The sequence below is a fragment of the Curcuma longa genome, chromosome 5, assembly GCF_044706935.1.
Source record: "Curcuma longa cultivar G26 ecotype Majalengka, Jawa Barat chromosome 5, ITB_CL_G26_1.1, whole genome shotgun sequence".
NCBI lineage: Eukaryota > Viridiplantae > Streptophyta > Magnoliopsida > Zingiberales > Zingiberaceae > Curcuma > Curcuma longa.
Genome location: NC_133865.1, coordinates 7,180,783 through 7,204,179, shown reverse-complemented (window position 1 = coordinate 7,204,179; position 23,397 = coordinate 7,180,783). Strand labels below are relative to the sequence as shown.

At 37.7% G+C, this 23,397-nt stretch overlaps 1 protein-coding gene and 1 long non-coding RNA gene across 2 annotated transcripts; both read right to left on the bottom strand.

The window, feature by feature from the left end:
* Positions 1-1,152: 1,152 nt before the first annotated feature.
* LOC141829786 (AP2/ERF and B3 domain-containing transcription factor RAV1-like) lies at positions 1,153-2,046 on the bottom strand. Its single transcript, XM_074717297.1, is given in 1 exon segment — positions 1,153-2,046. A coding segment is annotated over 1 exon segment (882 nt). The 5' UTR covers positions 2,035-2,046.
* Positions 2,047-15,297: 13,251 nt separating this feature from the next.
* Positions 15,298-15,684, bottom strand: LOC141828980 (uncharacterized). The gene is made up of 3 exons (XR_012601864.1): positions 15,633-15,684; positions 15,421-15,549; positions 15,298-15,327 (listed from the first exon to the last, which is right to left on the bottom strand). It is a non-coding gene; the product is annotated as an uncharacterized LOC141828980 (long non-coding RNA).
* Positions 15,685-23,397: the final 7,713 nt, after the last annotated feature.

The window sequence follows — 23,397 nt, the reverse complement described above, 5'->3', positions numbered from 1 at the left end:
TGTTGGGTATGGTTGATTCAGCTCAATCCTAATAATGTTTTTGCAGTTCATTTTCTGGTTTATTTTTAAGAGTTGCTTACAGAGATCTGTCAATGGTGTCTTTTGTTTGTATTTTACGTTCAGTTAGCCTACTTGGGTTTGATGAGTTCAAATTCAGGAATCAAACCCAATCTGACAATGCTTCAACGAGCTCTAATGATACTCCAGTGAGGTCCTGGCAAGCTAGCAATGATGCAAGTAATCCCAACACACAAACTAAAAATAGACTGATTAAGGGAAACAAGTTATGATTTTACATGTTAACAGGATGATAATAAATTATAATTTTCTAATGGCTCTGTATCCTCCATGAGTTCAGTGTAATTTTGAGATTAGTTTAGAAGCATTATCTGCAATGTACTCTTTTTTTTTGTAAAAAGATGTCATCTCTGCGTCGAAGGAATGATAGACACATTCAAATACCATTTTTTTTTCTAACAGATTAGCTGCAGAAGAACTCTTACGGATCTGAGAACTTGAAGAGTTCATTGTTGAATGAGTAGAAATAGTCTAGCAGAAGAGTAGCTGCATGACTCTTACGGAGATCAGAATTCAGAGTCAGATGTTGAGTTCATACTCTTGTTCAAATCAAGGGGAGTAACCATAGTTTTTATTGTCATTCCAAAATTCTTAAGCTTGAACTGAATCAGCTATTCACATATTTAACTATTCACTTCAATACTAATTATCAGCATTTTTTTCCGATTCAATTGTATTTTTCCCTTGAAGTCTCTGGTGTTCAGATTATCTCTCTCTACACATCATAAGTAGAACAAGAACATATGCTTCCTTAGGCCCCTTTTCAATCATCAAGTTACTGCAGTCCTCGGTTTTTATACATCAAACTGATAAGAAAGATTTCATGAAGCTCTTTGATGATTTAAATTCTGGTTTGGAGTTGAAGACCTGCCAGGTTACATTCCCTGGATGATTCTTGACAGTGGCAGAGATTCAGAGCAATCTTTTTCGTATTTTTCCTTATATATTTGTTAATTAATTAGAAATGATTCCTAAAAAAAAAAATCAACGCTTTCCCATCTCCCTTATTTGATCTACGCTTGAGCATTTAGGAAAGATCTCTCCACGTCGATCACTGCTTTCTTGAACAAGGTTTCACGCGTCGGCGGCATCAACTCCGCATTGCTGCTCCTCTTCGCCGCCGGTCGTCGGCGTCTTAGCGATGTCGACCCCGAAGATCCTGACGATGTCAAGTGCCGGCCTTTGCGCCGGCATTCGCGCGCACTCGCTGATTGCTGACGGCCGCGACCTCCACCCGATGGAGAGCTGCTTGTCCGGGCCTGTTGATCGCTGCTGGAAGGAGACGACGTCGCCGGCGCGGAGGCCCTTCTCCTTCACGAACCGGCTCCAGCCCTTGGTCAGCACGTAGCTCTGACTGCTGCTCCAGTAGGAGTAGCGGAACCGCCACGCCTTGCCGCCGGCGTCCTCGAAGTTGAGCAGCGCGCCTCCGGTGGCTCTTACCCGCGGGAAGTGCTTCTCCGCGTGCTGCTTCGGGATCACCAACCGGTTCAGCTTCCCCACGTCGCTCGGCGTCACCGCCTTCTCGAAGAGGTGCACAAGCGGCGACGCGTCCTCGTGCTGCCTCGCTGCTCACCATGCCCTCGTGCTCTGCCGCACCTCGTCGCGGTAGGTGTGCTTGCGGAGCATGTCGACGATCTCCTCCTTGGAGTGCGAGGTTAGGAACGACTCCTCGGCCGCCGTGGCTCCCTCGAGCCGGTGGAAGTTGGTGACCGCGTCGCAGCCGCGGAATCGGCTCGCGGCCACGTCGTAAGAGCGCGCCGCCTCGGCCTCGTCGTCGTAGGTGCCGAGCCAGAAGCGGCGATGCTTCTCGTAGATCTGCGCGCCCCACCGCCCGTTTGGCTGCGGCACCACGCCCTTGTACTTCGACGAGGGGTGCTTCCGCGACTCCGCCTCCGCGCCCACCTCCGGATCCAGGACGACGCTTGAGCCGCTGCCGAATCTGTCTAAGTCCACCATACGAGGCGGCGGCGGCGGCTTCTAGACTGTGCACAGACTCCCAGATGGCGAGCTTCTAATCAAGAAGATCGAAGGGGCTGTTACTTGTTATATAGAAATGCAAGGTATCTCACAATAGATGTTTGTTTATATTTATTTTTATACAATCTAAAATTTTTATATCGAAAGTTCATCATTTAATTTACTTATTGTTAAATTAAACAATCATTTTAACTTAACACATTATTATATGAACAATAATACACTACATGAAAATGTAGTATGAAAATACAACATGATACATTCCCATGTAGTGGGTCTTACATTCATATAGTGAGTCTCATATTCATGCATGTAATATGTCATGTTGAGTTTTCATCCTACATGTACATGTATCATTTTTTTTTGTTATATATAGATTATTTTATCTCAATTTGTGCTCTAAATGTTCTGGATTAATCAGTGCATTATATTTCTAATAAATGAAACAATAATAATGCATATGTTCTTCACTCAAATAGGACAGCAAGAAAAAAAAAGAAAAACGAAATTAAGCTGGCATTTGTTAGAAGGAGCACTGGTTAATTAGCCACATGTTGGATTTAATTTGATTCACCTACCTCAGCATGACTGTACTGGGTCCATAAATGAATCATCATATCTCCTTTAATATAATCTCTTCTGTCTTTTTTAATTATACTTCATATATATATATATATATATATATATATATATATATATATATATATTACAGTATACAAAAGGAGGCCTTTGAATCATATAGAGGAAGCTAAGAAACCTCACTCACTACACTAGCTTCCTAATTACCTCATCGAGGCTCTTATTTTATTGAGCATGGATGATGCATGCACAAGCCTTTGAAAAGATCTTCGTCACAAGCCTATCCAAGTTGTGATTTATCCACGAGGAGAAGATCTAATCTTATCATAATCATTTTATGAATATTAAAATTTCAGCACTAGGCTCATGCATGTGTTTCATATCCTCAAAAACGCAAAATAAAATAATTAAGTGACATTGGGGAAGGTTCATGCATTCATGATGAACAGTGGAACGTAGCAGCGAGTGCACTACTGATCAGAGATTGTCTTCCTTGCAAGTTGTGATTTATTTAAAACGAGTGGAATTTCGATGTTTTGTACGCTTGATCGCGCGTTTTCAAAGAAGAAGAAGAAGAAGAAGAAAAAATGGAAATTCCTATCGGATGATGCAAGAAGATGGTGCCAATATGCATCTGACAATTCCAAGATTCTAAATCCCATCCAACAACTTGTTCCGTTTTTTCCCATGCATGCATTTCAAAAGAAACACGTTCTTTATCATCATCCAGATCAGGTAGAAACTGGAGACGTACAGTAGGAGGCCTGATTGATTATCAGTTATCTGTCTTCCTCCGAAGGCAAAGCAAAGACCAAACATGCATGGCGTGTTTAGAAAGCCATGGCTCACGAGCTCTCTCTACTGCTCCATGTCCTGTGCGATGCTGCAAACTTATGATCGAGGACTACGTACCCTTCACTTTCAAGGACCACACTGGAAATCTGAAACCACGAACTGTGCATTGCCCACAATTTTAGGTTTCTTAATCATCCATCTCGTCGTTAGCTCTCAACTTTGTTGGATTAAATCAAATTATAAATTGATTTCAAATATTTCTTCTACTTCTACGAGAAATAAAGTTTAATTTCATCCCAATTACTTATTCATGGATTCATGCATTGTACCTCTACATGAATTCATTAGTTAGTACATTTAATATTTTTAATATTTTATTGATTTTCATGTCATCCAAAATTCTACAATTATGGATGAAGTGTTAAGTTTGCAATAAATGAGAGTTGTAGTAACAAGAAGTCCAATACAAAGAAATTAAATCCTATTTTGCTTTGTAGTCTTTTCTTTATTTTTAAATTTCTTGTTACCTATTTTTTCTTCCTTCAATCTGGTATTGGAGCCATGGCCAATAATATCATTTCTCTTGTACCTCGATTCAATAGTGAAAAGTTTGATTATTGGAACACTATCATGAATTTATATCTTGAAATTACAAGACTTATGGTGTGTTATTGAAAAAGGAGTACCAGAGGAGGAAGATCAATTAATCGAGCCACAAAAAAATATTTTGAAGACCAAGAAGAAAAAAAGGATAGAAAAGCTCTTTTTTTAATTTATCAAACCCTTAAAATTTCAGTTTATGAAAGGATTTCAAAAGTACCGAGTGCTCAAAAAATATGGGAGATTCTACAAATAACTTATTCTAGTCAAGGCCAAGTGAAAAAGGTATGTTTACAGTTTCTACGAGCATAGTTTAAAAAATTAGAGATAAAAGACAATGAAAAATTTTTTAGAGTACTTCACATGAACATGTTCTATTGTGAATCAAATGGCATCAAATGAAAAAATCATGGAGACCCAAAGGGAGATGGAGAAAATCTTACGAAGTCTATCAATCAAATTTGATCATGTGATAGTTGCTATTGAAGAATCACAAGATCTTTCACTGATGTCCTTGGAAAGTTTGCAAGAAAGATTGGAAGCTCATGAGGTTAGAATCCTTCAACGAAGTCCTCTTATTTTTCTTCAAATCAAGCGTTGAAATCCCAGTTCACATCCACGGGAGGCCGTGGCTCTTATCGTGGATGTGGAAGAGGTCGAAATCAAAAAAGAGGTGGAAGAGATTTTCTTGTCAACAGTCATGAGAAAAAGAGAACAAAGAGTCTTGAGTCTCAAAAGGAGAAGAAATAATTTTCTTACAATTTTCAAAGAAGAAGAGGACGTAGGAATTACGAAGGTACAAAACCTTATATTGAATGTCATTATTGTCATAAGCTAGGATATAGAATAAATGATTGTTGGAAAAAATATCCAGAGAAAAAACGTGAAGCTGGATTAGTGCATGAATTAAAATGAACTTCAAAATTCTGAAATTTTACTGATTGCTAGTGATGGAAATATTAAAAATATGTAGCACTTAGATAGCGGTGCAAGTTGACATATGACTGGTAATAAAAGTTTATTTTTTAACCCTAGCAGAAGCGCTAACTATGGGCAGGTAACTATTGGAGATGCTAAGTCTTACAAAATTGTAAGAGTAGGAGGAATCTCTTTCAAAACAAAGTCTAAAAAAATTGATAAAATGTCTAAGATATTTTATATTCTTGGTTTGTAAAGCAATCTACTTAGTGTTGGTCATTTATTAAGAAAGGATTTTGATATTCATTTTGCTAATAAGCATTGCACCATGAAGAAGGAAAAACAATATGTGGCAAAGATCAATTTGGGCTCAAATAATTTATTTACTCTCAAACTTGATATTATAAATGTTATTTGTTATCTTATTGCTAATGAAGAAATTTTCAAGTTATGACATGACAGATTTGGGCACCTGAATTTTCAAAGCTTAAAAAAATTAGCAAGCAAAAATATTGTTCAAAGACTTCCTAAAATTAATGGGATAAGTGACGTCTGTGAAGCATGTCAGCTTGGAAAGCAACATCGAGAGGCATTCTCATCTAAATCTAAGTGGGAATCACATTCATCATTGGAACTTGTGCACACAAATCTTTGTGGACCTATGCGTGTACCATCTCTCAGAGATTTCATATTATTATGATTATACTAGAAAAACTTGGATATATTTTATTAAAGAAAAAATCAAAAGCTCTTTCTTGCTTTAGAGTCTTCAAAAGTTATACTTAGCTGCCCCACATGTTCAAACATGCAGCGCCATGCAAATTGAGGCAGGTTTTCGAACTGGTTCTCAAACATTTTCATCTTTAAGACTTACGCTGTGTTCCTCCTCTACTTCCCAAATCCTCCCATCCACACCTCTCCGAAATGATTACTCAAAAGTAACCAAGGGTCGGCGTCTGGTTTCCCAGATCGTATCATTGACATGTTGAGTCAAGTGATATAATTGCAAGCGAAAATTTTTTTTTGACTATCAAATAAAAAAATATGAGAAGTGATCGAGGAGGTGAATTTCTATTTTCTTTATTTGAAGAATTTTATTAAAACCATAGTATTAGATATGAATTGATAGCTCGATATACGCCGTAATATGCATGTTGAAGAAGAAAATTTTACTAGCTAAATTATGGGCTGAAGCAACTTCTTGTGCCATCTAACTAATCAACAGATCACCAACACAAAGTTATAGAATTCTACTCTAAATAAGGCCTGATATGTAAAGAAATCAAATGTTACTGATCATTTAGAAACTTTTGGTTGTCTTGCATATTCACATATTCCTGATGCTTTAATAACTAAACTTAATGACAAGTCTGAAAAGTGCATTTTTATTGGATACAATGAAAGAAGCAAAACTTACAAGCTTTACAATCCAAAAATAAAAAAAAAGTGATTAGCATGGATGTTCGCTTTGATAAAAAAAAAGTTTCTTATGTTTTCTCACATTTGGCAGATTCATCAAGTTGGAAAATTCTTGAATTTGAAGATGATTCTCCACCACTGCAACCTAATATTCCTAAAAGAAACATGTCTCCATCACCATCACAAAGAAGAACAAGAAGTTTGAGAGATATTTATAAAGAGACTAAAGAGGTAAATGTGACAGATCAAGTCTTTTTTACATTCTTTGTAGGAGAAGATCAAATCACATTTGAAGAAGCATCAAAAGAAAAGAAATGGCTTCATGCTATGAATGAAGAAATAAGATTCATCGAGAAAAATGGTACATGGGAGCTCACTACTTTACCACCATACAAATCTCCGATTAGTGTGAAATAGATCTTTGAGACTAAAATTAACCCAGATGGCTCCATCAATAAATACATGAGCAAGATTGGTTGCAAAGGGATACAAATAGAAAGAAGGTGAAGATTTCAATGAGGTATTTGTTCCTATTTCTAGACTCGATACAGTTTGATTAATTATTGCGCTTACTACTCAAAATGGTTGAAAATTATTATAAATGGATGTCAAATTAGCTTTCTTAAATGGTTTTCTTGAAGAAGAAATTTATCTTGAGCAACCACAAGGTTTTATGACAAGGGGTGAAGAAGATAAAGTATATAAGCTCAGAAAGATATTATGTGGGTTGAAGTAATCGCCTAGTGCATGGTATGGTTGAATTAATGATTATTTTATCAAATATGATTTTGAAAGATGTCATTTTAAGCATACTCTTTATATCAAAAATTCTGAATGTGATATTATGCTTGTGAGTTTATATGTGGAAGACCTTATTTTTACTGGAAATAATCTAAAGATATTGACAAATTTTAAGAACTCTATGATGAGTGAGTTCGAAATGACAGATTTAGATAAGTTGTATAATTTTCTGGGCATTAATATTTAACAATCAGGAGAACAATTTTTTATCTCACAAAAATAATATGCAGCTCAAATTCTTAAGAGGTTCAAGATGGAAAATGCAAATCCAGTGGCAACTCCGTGCATTATGAGTTTGAAATTAAGTAAGATTGGTAAAGGAAAGAAGATGAATCTAATCATTTTTCAAAGTCTAGTTGGAAACTTGATGTATCTCACTGCCACTAGATTCGACATTATATATGTATACAATATGATCTTGAAGGAAGTATTGATGATTTTTGAAGTACTATTGATTATATTTTCAACCTTAGCAGTGGAGTAATCTCTTGGTGTTCAAAGAAGCAACCAATTATAGCACTCTCAACTACCAAAACAGAATACATATATAGCAGATTCTTCAGCAGTGTCAAACTTTATGATTACGGAGAATTCTTGAAAGTCTCAAATGCAAGCAAAGTAATCCAATGATATTATATTATGATAAGTGTTCTATAATTTCTGTCTTAAAGGATTCACTAGTGCATGGAAGAACAAAACATATTCGCTTGCAATTTCATTTCCTAAGATAACTTATTAATGAAGGTGAAATCTAGTATTGTCCTAGTGAGGAACAACTTGCTGATATTTTATAAAGCCGCTTGGAGGATCTATATTTCAAAGAATCTTGAAACTCTAGGAGTAAGAAGCATATTTGATTTACAGGAGACATTGTTGGATTAAATCAAATTCAAGAATCAAATTATAAATTAATTTTAAATATTTCTTTTACTTTTACCAGAAGCAAAGTTTAATTTCATCTCAAGTATCTCTTCATAAATTTATTGTACCTTTTTATAGATTCATTAATTAATGTATTTAATATTTTTAATATTTTATTGATTTTCATGTAATCCAAAACTCTATAAATATAAATGAAGGGCTAAGTTTGCAACAAGTGAGAATTATAGCAACACAAAATTCAATACAAAGAAATTCTATTTTACTTCGCAGTTTCTCGTTTGTCCTTAAATTTCTTATTATCTACTTTTTCTTCCTTCAAACTTCCACTCGCTTGACGCGTCCCAATCTTCTTGTCACAGCAGCAACATTTCCTTGAACAGCTCCCTAGTTTTTCTTCGGCTGGTGCCTGGTTCTTTACTTTCTGTTCGGAATTCTGCAGTCATTTCGTCCATATCAGTGTTTGTGATATATCTCTGACCTACCACACACAACTGCATCCAAGTTTGCTATCTTTTTGGAATCACATACGCTGATTTATTATTCAGACGGGTGGACATGGACCATATCCGCGAGAAAACCACTACTTTCTGTAGCAACGTAATTAAACACTTTATCATGACTCCGCTATCTCATCAGTTCTACGTACTATAGGAGGGCTCCACCTATCCGTTGGCTACTGCGCGCTCCGATCGAATCACTCCACTTGCTGGCTACTGCACGACTCCGCTATCTCATCAGTTCTACGTATTATAGGAGGGCTCCACCTATCCTAACCGAAATTTGGCTACTGCACGCTCCGATCGAATCACTCCACTTGCTGGCTCGCGATCCCTATTCAGAGAGGACTGAAATGAGAGCAAAGTAGTGAAAAAGGCTGCAGTCCTGGCCTGGTCATTTCTCTTCGACTTCGCTTCCTGCAGCCAGTATTCGACTTCGCTTCCCTGCCGGTATTCGACTTCGCCATCTGCATTCGACTTTGCTTCCCTGTCGGTATTCGACTTCGCCCTCTGTAGGTGAGCTGCCTGGTCATTTCTCATTCCATTTCATGCAGTTAACTCAACTTCGCTTCCCTGCCGGTATTCTTTACAGCCGGTATTCGACTTCGCTTCCCTGCTGGTATTCGACTTCGCCCTCTGCAGGTGAGCTGCGCTGTTTTCTTCTCCTCTTCTCCTCCTCCAACGCACATGGGAGCCGATCGGTAAGTAAATCATACTTCATTGTTGAATAATCTTACTCCATTGTTGATCGGTAAGTAAATCATACTCCATTGTTGATCGGCTTTTGATCGGCTTAGATTTTGCATTTTGAAATAATCTTTCTTTTGAAATTGAAACATCTATTCATACTCCATTGTTGTAGACTGATGGATGTAATGCTAGTGTCGCCGTCAGGCTGCATTGTCGTAATGGGAGCCATCACGCGGCACAGCCAGTCGCGGACCAGTCTCCTGACAATGGTGGCCCACCTTAGCTACCTCCCATGGCCCACGCCAATGAGAATTGCCTTGCCTACGATTTTCCTGTTGTTGCTCGAAGAAGCCCGAGCGGAACGGGAGATGATGGTGCGAGACATAATACTGCAGTTCGCCAGCAACATTGTTGGCCCAACGGATATACATTTTCTGATCAAAGAATTTTGTAACTACGCCGAAAATGTGCTAAGGGGTTTCCACTTGGAGTCCAACCGGGATGGCCGCTTCGGCGGTGAAGTTGACCTAATCTTGTTGCTGATGATCCCCCGCGTCGGTATTCGACTTCGCCATCTACAGGTGAGCTGCGCTATTTTCTTCTCCTCTTTTTCTCCTCCAACGCACACGGGAGCCGATCGGTAAGTAAATCATACTCCATTGTTGAATAATCTCCGATCGGTAAGTAAATCATACTCCATTGTTGAATAATCTTACTCTGTTGTTGATCGGTAAGTAAATCATACTCCATTGTTGATCGGCATTTTGATCGGCTTAGATTTTGCATTTTGAAATAATCTTTCTTTTGAAATTGAAACATCTATTCATACTCCATTGTTGTAGACTGATGGATGCAATGCTAGTGTCGGCGTCAGGCTGCATTGTCGTAATGGGAGCCATCACGCGGCACAGCCAGTCGCAGACCAGTCTCCTGACCGTGGTGGCCCACCTTAGCTACCTCCACTACAAAAAAAACCCATAAATAGCGACGGAATTAGCTACCGATTTAATTTCGGTCGCTAATTTAGCGATCGATTTTTAACTTCGGTCGCTATTTAGCGACCGAATTCAAATCGATCACTAAATTAGCGACGGACAATAATTCGGTCATTATATTAGCGACGGATATTTAATCGGTCGTTAATTTGCGACCGAAATTAAATTTTGGTCGCTATTTAGCGACGAAAATGAAATGTCGGTCGTTAAAATAGTGGAAAATTTTAATTAAACTGCTAATTTTAGAGTTGGACGATAGAAAAGGAATTTAGCGACGGAATTTCTATTCGGTCGTTAAAAAATAACAACCGAACTAGAGTTCGGTCGCTAAAATAGCGACCGAATCCTAATTCGGTCGCTAATTAACGACTAAACTTGAGGTCAGTCGCTATTTTTAGCGACCGAATCCTCATTCGGTCGCTATAGGAAAGACGACTTTCATTGGCTTGGGCTTAGGAAGACGACCGGTGGGTAGGTAGCTAAGGTGGGCTACAAGAGTGGTCGGCGACTGGCTACGCCGTGTTATCGCTCCCATTACGAGAATGCAGGATGACGGCGTCACTAACATCGTATCCATGGCAGCTCACCTGACGGCGAAGTCGAAGGAGGAGGAGAAGAAAGGCAGCTCACTGGAGGGCGAAGTGAATACTGGCTCGGAGGGCGAATGAGAAATGACCAGGCAAGCCCTGTAAACCTTATAAAATTTTATCATTAAGAAATAATTTAGAAGATGCGGATGGAACAGTTGGCTAACTGCAATTGATATTTTTCATTAGGTCAAGAGTTCGAAACTCTCATACACAATTTAGGTTGGGTTTTTTTGGATTTTAATTTAATTTTTAAAAAATTATATTTAGGTTGGATTATTTTGGATTCTAATTTAATTTTTAAAAAATTATACAAGATTGGATTATTTTAGATTTTAATCTAACTTTAAAAAATTAAATAAGTTTACAATTTGGTATCAAAGAAAAATTAATGGATTCTTTCTTTATTCATTATATTTTGATGTTTAATTCATCCTTTTTATACCTAAAATCAGCACAGTCCATCTCAAATTTCTGGCTCCGTCCTTGGGAGCGCGCAGTAGCCAACCGCTGAACTTTGAATTGATATGATTAGGCATAGGCCCACGAGCACCGAATTAATTTCAGTTAGGATAGGTGGAGCCTCCTATAGTACATAGAACTGATAAGATAGCGTAGTCGTGATAAAGTGTTTAATTACGTTGCTACAGAAATTAGTGGTTTTCTCGCGATAAAATGTTTAATTACGTTGCTACAGAAATTAGTGGTTTTCTCGCGGATATGGTCCATGTCCACCCGTCTGAATAATAAATCAGCGTATGTGATTCAACTTGGATGCAGTTGTGTGTGGTAGGTCAGAGATATATCACGGACGAAATGACTGTAGAATTCTGGACGGAAAGTAAAGAACCAGGCACCTGTTGGAATAAACTAACAATAATATTACTATGCTTGCGTCGATGAGTTCCTCTCGCGGAGACGAGTGCTCTTGTACTGGAGTCTTCGTCGGAAGGTGTTTCGTTGGCCTTGGAGACAAGCCCTAGGTCTCCCTTGGTGTTCGGCGTGAAGAGAAGAGAAAGAGGGAGTCGGCGGATGGGTGAGAAAGAGGAGAAGTTCTCGATCAAAATTTTCCCACTTCTCACTTAAGTTGCCTATTTATATTAAGTGGTAAATAGGCCCAACTCAACTACGAGTATATTCGAATCTCTTCTCTTTAGCGGCCGCTGTTGGCACAATTGGTTTCCTCTATTCTGCTTAAGTCATAGGTCCTGGGTTCAATTCCTACGTAGACCATTTAAGCGACTTATTTTTTTTGCTACTTCCGACACTCCAAAAATTCCATAAAAATATGCATAAATTCCAGAAAATTCATATCATATTCCTAGAATTAAATTGAGAAATTTTCGGGCGTTACAGCACCGAAGCAGCAGTATGCAATAGACAGATAAATAAAAGAAATCAGAGTTAGAAATAGTTATCCGGTTGAAGCGCCGGAGTGCCGACTGCCCTTAGAGAATTAATTGCCGCCCTACGGTGCAAAGGTTTTCTGGCAAAACTCTCCCAAGATCCGACAACCACTCGCGATGTTCGTATGTGCACTCCAAAACGAACACCGCCCTCAGAGACAACCTCGGATCGCCAAGAAACAAAACCTCAGGACACTTGAAAAGAGAAGCGCAGAAAGATGACGAAGAGAAGAGAAAGTTTCAAGTTTCTGCACTGTACAGAAATACTACAACGATGATCTTATATAGACCTGAAGAAGAGGAGAGAAACCTGTTCGTTTGTCGCCTCGGCTTGGAGAGACGCGACTACGCCTCTTCCTCACGAGGGGCGACCCGATCGCAACTCCTCTAAAATACGCGAGCAAAAATATAAATCAGGTTTGCACAAAAATAAAATAAAACAAAACAAACCAGGTTTAAGCAAAACCAAACCAAGAATTCGGAATAGCAAAATCAAACTGGGCCGCTTGCATTTGCGAGGCCCACGGGGTGGGGATTTGCACCCCCCTGCGCGCGATAATCATGGGCGTTGCGCCTAGTTTATGGATTTTTGATTCAAACTCCCAATGATCTTATATAGACCTGAAGAAGAGGAGAGAAACCTGTTCGTTTGTCGCCTCGGCTTGGAGAGACGCGACTACGCCTCTTCCTCACGAGGGGCGACCCGATCGCAACTCCTCTAAAATACGCGAGCAAAAATATAAATCAGGTTTGCACAAAAATAAAATAAAACAAAACAAACCAGGTTTAAGCAAAACCAAACCAAGAATTCGGAATAGCAAAATCAAACTGGGCCGCTTGCATTTGCGAGGCCCACGGGGTGGGGATTTGCACCCCCCTGCGCGCGATAATCATGGGCGTTGCGCCTAGTTTATGGATTTTTGATTCAAACTCCCGGAAACCACTCAATTTGGGCTCAGCCCGCACATGCGTGTAGGTTCTCTTAACATTTCTAAGCATGGTTGGAAGGACTTGATATATAAGGCTTTCCATCTTTCTTATCTTAGTAATGTGGGACAAAACTTTATAGAAAGATTTGAATTCCAATCAACAGCACCAGCCGAAGATACGGGCCCACTGCCCAGTGCTCCTATCGAGTCAGACCTGCGCTGTGCTAGGGTGCGGAATGAGAGGGATTGTGCACCACAATCTAGGTACCTTCTGCACCACAATCTAGGTACCTTCAGTGTAGAATCTAGGAGTTGGAACCAACCAATCATGTGCTTATAATTTCACAAAGGATAATGGGTGCTCTCTTCACCTCCCACATAATCAGACACATGCACGTGGCAAAACTGTAGCTTAACTATTCAAACAATCAGAACTTCAGGACAAGCAAGTGTCCACAACACTACCACACAGTCCCACTTACACGAGCAAACCTTTGCCAACCTTGCTATGGCTTGTGTGCCATAGCCTATCTGCAGTCAGCTGGGTGGATCTTTTACTTTGCCATTGAACTTTATGTAAGACTTCAAACAAAGACTCTACTGATGAAAATGAATGGCATATCTTCATCGTATGCACTTAATTAACATAAACCAAAATTTCGCAATCATGACTTCAGAAACTACAAAATAGAACTCACATTTTGATTCTAAAGAAAACTTGCTAAATTTACAAGAGGAAGAGATGACACAAGGATAGGAATTTAATAGCATATAAGCTGAATACCACTGCTCACATTGTAATGGATTATCTTTTTACAACTCTACTGATTGATAAGAGTGGTATTAACAGGTAAGAGCAATCAATTCAGTTTGAACTAATCCAAACAACCAATCAGCTATTTCAATTTGATTACTTGGTTTAAATTATAGATCAGGTTGGTTGGTTAAAACAAACTACAAAGATCCAGTACATTTCAGTTCGGTTCAATTTAACCCAATTAGCCACTGTAGTTTTACTAGCTAAGTTACTCAACCTTAGGTGCAAGTAACTATCACAAATATGGATCCAACGTACTTATTTCTACTAGTGTTAACAGATGATCAATAGAAAAATCGAGTGTCCATTTTGAGTGCCAGGTGTCCAAGTATCAGTATCCAACACAAACACAGAGGAATAGATGAACTCAAGTATCAGATATTACTAGTGCATAAAGAATTCACACTTATAACCACCTTTTCTGGAATTTATCAAGTGGAATATTCAGATAATAGACGCGATAACAACAAGAAGGAATAAATCCCAAGTAATTAGGGGCAATTAAGATGAAAAATAATGAAGGCTCTTCAAGAATGCGCCGCTTAAAATATTCAGATGAATTTTAATTTAGTGTTCAGCTACTCCAAGAACTCGTTAAGTTTCTTGCAGATAATTGTCAAACTTTTTACAAATCAGTGAGTACTTTTCACATTGCCTCCCACAGTATTTTTGTTCTAGTTCAGCATGAATTGACATTGCAATAAATTATCAGTCATCAACTTTAAATCCTTCACAAGTGCATACAATAGCTCTAACAACTTTTAATTTTCCAATGGCATAATCAGCACGGTTTCTTTGAATACAGGAAAAACACAAACTACATATAAAAAAACATATAGACGATTGTGGAAACAAAAGATTTACCTGTAAGCTGTCATCAACTCCCTTAGCAGTTGATGCACAAGCTATGGAATAGAAATATCCAGTGACAGCCGCAACAACATACTTTGCTGCAACATCAGGGCAGCCTCTTAATGTATAATGAGACATCACTGCTGTATTGAGTAAGGCCCACCTATGCCATGCTTTTGCCCAGTCCTTAGCATAATGTGTGGCATTTTTAAGGGATACAAGGATCTCTGTTGAGTGAAGCAAACAAAATTAAAATGCATGTACCATAGAAAGAAAAAGGTACTACAATTATACAAATAGCAGGAAAAGAAAGAAATTATGAAACTACAAGAATTTCGTTACCTTGTATTGAGTCATCATCTAATACAGGGGAAAGTGCCCTCTTCCAGTTCCCAAGTTGCAGATATGCACGAGCAAGGAGAGGAATACTAGAATTAGAAGCATTGCCCGGAACAATGGATGTCATGGAGTGGGCATTCGTAGAAACTAATTGTAGAGTTAAATCCTATGAAAATCATAGATGAAAATTGACAATAGATTAAAAATTCAGTTTCTCATTAACTCTAGTATAGTGGAAAAATAAACATGACAGTTCTACCTGTAAATGAGAAAATGCTTCCTTCCGTTTAAGATCATCACCAAGAGACCATTGATATTTCAGGTAGGCTAGAATAACTTGAGGATGCCCATGGAGCAACCAATTTCCCGGAGAACAGTCAGGATCATACTACAATAACAAAGTCATTCAATTATTATCTCTCTTAGACTAGTCTGGCTTGATGTTTATTTTCAGCAAATTGGAAAACTAACCTTTAAGAGTTTTATTAAAGTAGATCTTGCCTGGCTTATACGTCCATTTTGCTGGCAAAGTGAGGCAAACCTAATCCAAGTTTCAATGTCTTCACTAGGTGGAAGGACCAATTCTCTTACTGCTAAAACTGCTTGCCAAACCTGCATTGAGATTGATCAGGAAAACAAATGTTCAATCCAAGTAGTGAAAATAATCATCAAGAAAGGGTAAAATAACAGCCTTCAAAAGAAATAAAAGAATATCAAAGCAAGGGCATGAAAATTGGAGGTGAAATACCAAAAAATACAAGTGTTCCAAGGAATATTTAGTGCACTAAAGATTTTTTTTAAAAAAAAACTTAGGATATGATAAAATATAAAATAACTAGCAAAAGATAACCTCCTCCTTACATATGAACCTGAACAACAAACAGTGGCAGATGAGAACGTATAACGACAACAAATAATTATTTGAAAAGACTTCAACATGTTGAAAGAAATAAATAAAATATTATCCTATGGATATAGACATTACAGAAAGGATAAAAGCTTCATCTCAACATTGCGTTTTGTTCCTTGTATTCGTTCATTCCACATATTATGAATCAATTCTCTTCGACCATCAGCAACAGGGTTACCAACTGTCAATACGTTCAGCAACAGTGCAGCAATATGAAGACAACACCACTCGGGTAATATGCCATGGCGAGAAAAGTGTTATCAGCTATTTCAGCGATTGAATCTTGATTTGGTTGCTCGAATTCCGATTTATCTCATATAGATATCGTCCAACTCTAAAATTAGCGACCTAATATAAATTCCGCCGTTAAATAGCAATCGATATTTAAATTCCATCACTAATTAACAAATGAATTTTAAATTCCTTCGTTAAATAACGAATGATTATAATTCCGTCACTAATTTAACTACCGATTAGAATTTGGTTGCTAATTTTGTGATCGATTTGTTATCGGTGGCTAAATAGCAACTGATTCTTAAATTCATTCATTAAATTAGCGACCGAATTATAATCAGTCGCTAAATTCGTGTTGTAGTGTAAAAAATTAAAGCATTGACATTGCTCCTCAAAAAGTGACTAAGGTGATCTAATGATGATTTCCTCCAAATCATTATTCATGAGCTCAAAGACAATATAAATCCGTGAATGATCTCTTAGTGGAAAGCAAACATAATATCTTTGTTATTTTCCAAACTCAAAGTTCATTTGTTTTAAATAAGATATCTACAACAATGGAGTATGAATATATATTTCAATTTCAAAAGAAAGATTATTCAAAATGTAAAATCTAAGCCGATCAAAAGCCGATCAACAATGGAGTATGATTTACTTACCAATCAACAATAGAGTAAGATTATTCAACAATGGAATATGATTTACTTACCGATCGGAGATTATTCAACAATGGAGTATGATTTACTTACCGATCGGCTCCCGTGTGCGTTGGAGAAGGAGAAGAGGAGAAGAAAATAGTGCAGCTCACCTGCAGAGGGTGAAGTCGAATAACAAAGGTTTGGTATCTATTTCAATGATCGAATCTTGATTCGGTCACTATTTTAGCGATCAAACAAAACTTTGATCGCTATTTCAGCGATTGAATCTTGATTCGGTTGCTCGAATTCCAATTCATCTCATATAGATATCGTCCAACTCTAAAATTAGCGACCCAATATAAATTTCACCGTTAAATAGCGATCGATATTTAAATTCCATCACTAATTAACAATCGATTTTTAAATTTCTTCGTTAAATAACGAATGATTATAATTCCGTCACTAATTTAACTACCGATTAGAATTTGGTTGCTAATTTTGCGATCGATTTGTAATCGGTGGCTAAATAGCAACTGATTCTTAAATTTGTTCATTAAATTAGCGACCGAATTATAATCAGTCGCTAAATTTGTGTTGTAGTGTAAAAAATTAAAGCATTGACATTGCTCTTCAAAAAGTGACTAAGGTGATCTAATGATGATTTCCTCCAAATCAGTATTCATGAGCTCAAAGACAATATAAATCCGTGAATGATCTCTTAGTGGAAAGCAAACATAATATCTTTGTTATTTTTCAAACTCAAAGTTTATTTGTTTTAAATAAGGTATCTACAACAATGGAGTATGAATAGATGTTTCAATTTCAAAAGAAAGATTATTAAAAATGCAAAATCTAAGCCGATCAAAAGCCGATCAATAATGGAGTATGATTTACTTACCGATCGACAATGGAGTAAGATTATTCAACAATGGAGTATGATTTACTTACCGATCGGAGATTATTCAACAATGGAGTATGATTTACTTACCGATCGGCTCCTGTGTGCGTTGGAGGAGGAGAAGAGGAGAAGAAAATAGCGCAGCTCACCTGCAGAGGGTGAAGTCGAATAACAAAGGTTCGGTATCTATTTCAATGATCGAATCTTGATTCGGTCGTTATTTTAGCGATCAAACAAAACTTCGATCGCTATTTCAGCGATTGAATCTTGATTCGGTTGCTCGAATTCCAATTTATCTCATATAGATATCGTCCAACTCTAAAATTAGCGACCCAATATAAATTTCGCCATTAAATAGCGATCGATATTTAAATTCCATCGCTAATTAACAATCGATTTTTAAATTCCTTCGTTAAATAACGAATGATTATAATTCCGTCACTAATTTAACTACCGATTAGAATTTGGTTGCTAATTTTGCGATCGATTTGTAATCGGTGGCTAAATAGCAACTGATTCTTAAATTCGTTCATTAAATTAGCGACCGAATTATAATCAGTCGCTAAATTCGTGTTGTAGTGTAAAAAATTAAAGCATTGACATTGCTCTTCAAAAAGTGACTAAGGTGATCTAATGATGATTTCCTCCAAATCAGTATTCATGAGCTCAAAGACACTATAAATCCGTGAATGATCTCTTAGTGGAAAGCAAACATAATATCTTTGTTATTTTTCAAACTCAAAGTTTATTTGTTTTAAATAAGGTATCTACAACAATGGAGTATGAATAGATGTTTCAATTTCAAAAGAAAGATTATTCAAAATGCAAAATCTAAGCCGATCAAAAGCCGATCAACAATGGAGTATGATTTACTTACCGATCGACAATGGAGTAAGATTATTCAACAATGGAGTATGATTTACTTACCGATCGGAGATTATTCAACAATGGAGTATGATTTACTTACCGATCGGCTCCTGTGTGCGTTGGAGGAGGAGAAGAGGAGAAGAAAACAGCGCAGCTCACCTGCAGAGGGTGAAGTCGAATAACAAAGGTTCGGTATCTATTTCAATGATCGAATCTTGATTCGGTCGCTATTTTAGCGATCAAACAAAACTTCGATCGCTATTTCAGCGATTGAATCTTGATTCGGTTGCTCGAATTCTGATTTATCTCATATAGATATCGTCCAACTCTAAAATTAGCGACCCAATATAAATTCCGCCATTAAATAGCGATCGATATTTAAATTCCATCGTTAATTAACAATCGATTTTTAAATTTCTTCGTTAAATAACGAATGATTATAATTCCGTCACTAATTTAACTACCGATTAGAATTTGGTTGCTAATTTTGCGATCGATTTGTAATCAGTGGCTAAATAGCAACTGATTCTTAAATTTGTTCATTAAATTAGCGACCGAATTATAATCAGTCGCTAAATTTGTGTTGTAGTGTAAAAAATTAAAGCATTGACATTGCTCTTCAAAAAGTGACTAAGGTGATCTAATGATGATTTCCTCCAAATCAGTATTCATGAGCTCAAAGACACTATAAATCCGTGAATGATCTCTTAGTGGAAAGCAAACATAATATCTTTGTTATTTTTCAAACTCAAAGTTCATTTGTTTTAAATAAGGTATCTACAACAATGGAGTATGAATAGATGTTTCAATTTCAAAAGAAAGATTATTCAACATGCAAAATCTATCAAAAGCCGATCAACAATGGAGTATGATTTACTTACCGATCGACAATGGAGTAGAGATTATTCAACAATGGAGTATGATTTACTTGATATTGCCTCAAAAAGTGACGATCTAATGATGAGATTATTCAACAATGGAGTATGATTTACTTACTACAACAATGGATCGGATTATTCAAAATGTAAAATCCCGATCAAAAGCCGATCAACAATGGAGTATGATTTACTTTCAACAATGGAGGAGGAGAAGAGGATCGGCTCCCGTGTGCGTTGGAGAAGGAGAAGAGGCGAATAAAAATAGCGCAGCTCACCTGCAGAGGGTGAAGTCGAATAACAAAGGTTTGGTATCTATTTCAATGATCGAATCTTGATTTGGTCGCTATTTTAGCTATCAAACAAAACTTCGATCGCTATTTCAGCGATTGAATCTTGATTCGGTTGCTCGAATTCCAATTCATCTCATATAGATATCGTCCAACTCTAAAATTAGCGACCCAATATAAATTTCGCCGTTAAATAGCGATCGATATTTAAATTCCATCACTAATTAACAATCGATTTTTAAATTCCTTCGTTAAATAACGAATGATTATAATTCCGTCACTAATTTAACTACCGATTAGAATTTGGTTGCTAATTTTGCGATCGATTTGTAATCGGTGGCTAAATAGCAACTGATTCTTAAATTCGTTCATTAAATTAGCGACCGAATTATAATAAGTCGCTAAATTTGTGTTGTAGTGAAAAAAATTAAAGCATTGACATTGCTCTTCAAAAAGTGACTAAGGTGATCTAATGATGATTTCCTCCAAATCAGTATTCATGAGCTCAAAGACACTATAAATCCGTGAATGATCTCTTAGTGGAAAGCAAACATAATATCTTTGTTATTTTTCAAACTCAAAGTTTATTTGTTTTAAATAAGGTATCTACAACAATGGAGTATGAATAGATGTTTCAATTTCAAAAGAAAGATTATTCAAAATGCAAAATCTAAGCCGATCAAAAGCCGATCAACAATGGAGTATGATTTACTTACCGATCGACAATGGAGTAAGATTATTCAACAATGGAGTATGATTTACTTACCGATCGGAGATTATTCACTTCTTCGCGTGAACAGGGCAGAGGTGGGGCGTCGTCTCCGGCGTCCCGACGGCCGAGCAACAGCAGGGCAGAGAGGGGAGACGGCAGAGGTGGCGGCCGGCGAGCTACTGGGTGTCTGCGGTTCCTTCTTCTCCGGCGACAGAGAGCGGCGGCAGTGAGGACAGAGCGGCGACGGTCGGTAGAGGAGGGAATCGCGAGCGAGGCGGCGCGGCAGGGTGTCTGGCGGCGCTGTGGAGGGAGGAGGCTTCGGCACCAGCGGCTCTGCTTCTCTTCGCGCAGCGGCGGCGGAGGAGAAAGGGGGACGCGGCGGAGCAGAGAGGAAGGGAGGTGGCGGCGCATTAGGGCAGACGCGGCCGCCGACTTCGCAGCTGTGGGGGAGAGAATCGTGAGGGATGGCTAGGGTTTGGCCCTCCTTTAAAGCCCCCTCCGTTCCGTTCCGAGTTTTTCGCCGGCGGACTCGGGCGGCGGCGGACCGAGCGTGGGCGCGGTCGCGCGGACGCAGGCGCGAGCGGGAGACACAGTGCTGTTTAATTATTTTGAGGAGTGCACAGTACTTTAACCCGTTTAATCTAAACCCACCGATTAAACCCAACCATTAAACCTATTACTGTAGCGAACCGGGTTCGCTTTTGGTTCACTTGGTTCGGCCATCAAACGACCTCCGATTTGATCGAAACTGGTCTTGTTGGATTCGTCTTTGCAAGGCGAATTTTTCCCTATTTTATTTTATTTTACCAAATTCCCTTCTATCCTTTAACTAATGAACCTTTAAAAAAATAATAATAATTAAAAATCCCTAAAAATAATGAGAAATAATCGGGGTGTTACAGATTTACTTACCGATCAACAATGGCGTAAGATTATTCAACAATGGAGTATGATTTACTTACTGATCGGCTCCAGTGTGCGTTGGAGGAGGAGAAGAGGAGAAGAAAATAGCGCAGCTCACCTATAGAGGGTAAAGTCGAATACCGGCAGGGAAGCGAAGTCGAATACCGGCTGTAAAGAATATCGGCAGGGAAGCGAAGTCGAATTAACTGCACGAGATGGAATGAGAAATGACCAGGCCAGGACTGCAGCCTTTTTCACTACTTTGCTCGAATTACTCACGAACCGAAAAACAAACTCAAAATCAAAGAACGAAAGCGAGCCAGCAAGTGGAGTGATTCGATCGGAGCGCGCAGTAGCCAACCGCTGAACTTTGAATTGATATGATTAGGCATAGGCCCACGAGCGAGCATCGAATTTCAGTTAGGATAGGTGGAGGCTCCTATAGTATGTAGAACTGATGAGATAGCGTAGTCGTGATAAAGTGTTTAATTACGTTGCTACAGAAAGTAGTGGTTTTCTCGCGGATACGGTCCATGTCCACCCGTCTGAATAATAAATCAGCTTATGTGATTCCAAAAAGATAGCAAACTTGGATGCAATTGTGTGTGGTAGGTCAGATGCTCTGATCGTGATTGTATTATGTTGAGTAATTTCAGAGTTACTTTGCTGTTTGTAAATTGATATTTGATTATTATTACTTACCATTTATGTTAACTATATAAATTTGAACCTCTAACTAATATTTAGATAATTAGTATTACTAGTCTAATTTACTTATTACTAAATCAAATTATCGTTATAGAGAATATATTTAAATTATCTCATCTATCAAATTTTGACGTTATATATATATATATATATATATTAACTTTGCACTAATCCTAAAAATCATAAACGTATTTAAAATCCTAAAAATAGAAAATTTCAAAACTAATAGAAAATTTCAAAACTATTCTAAATATATAAAAAAACTCTAACTCTAAAAATTATAAAAAATAATAATAAAAATTTTTGAATCATCCTACAACAGTCACCCTAAGTTACGTTGAAAAGAACTCGTCCTCGAGTTCATAGAAATATCATTAGCATCCCCCGAACACAGACTCAAATGCTTTACATTAAAAATGTCAGAAGTCTTCAAGTGACTCGAAAGACACAATCTGTATGTATTATCATTGATTTCTGCAGTATCTCACACAACCTAATCTTTAGATCTTCCTGCATCAATAAGTGAAGTCTGCGAAGCATGTCAACTTAGAAAGCAACATCGAGAGGTATTCCCATCTAAATCTAAGTGGGAATCACATTCATCATTAAAACTTGTGCACACAGATCTTTGTGGATCCATGCGTGTACCATCTCTCGGAGGTAATTTATATTTCATATCATTTGTTGATGATTACACCAAAAAAACAAGGATATATTTTGTTAAAGAAAAATCAGAAGCTCCCTTTTACTTTAAAGTCTTCAAAAGTCAAGTGAAAAAATTTTTGACTATCAAATAAAAAATCTAAGAAGTGACCAAGGAGGTGAATTTCTATTTTCTTTATTTGAAGAATTTTGTCAAAACCATAGTATTAGACATGAATTGATAGCTCAATATACGCCGCAACAAAACGGTATTGCAGAAAGAAAAAACAGGATAATAATGGACATAGTTAGATGCATGTTGAAGAAGAAAAATTTACCAACTGAATTCTGAGCTGAAGCAACTTCATGTGTTGTCTACCTAATGAACAGATCACCGATAAAAAAAGTTATAGAATTCTACTCCAAATGAGGCATGGTATGGAAAGAAAGCTGGGATGCCCGCTTTGATGAAAAAGTTTTTATGCTTTCTCAGATTTACTAGGTTCATCAAGTTGGGAAATTATTGAATTTGAAGATGAATTTTCACCACTGCAACTTG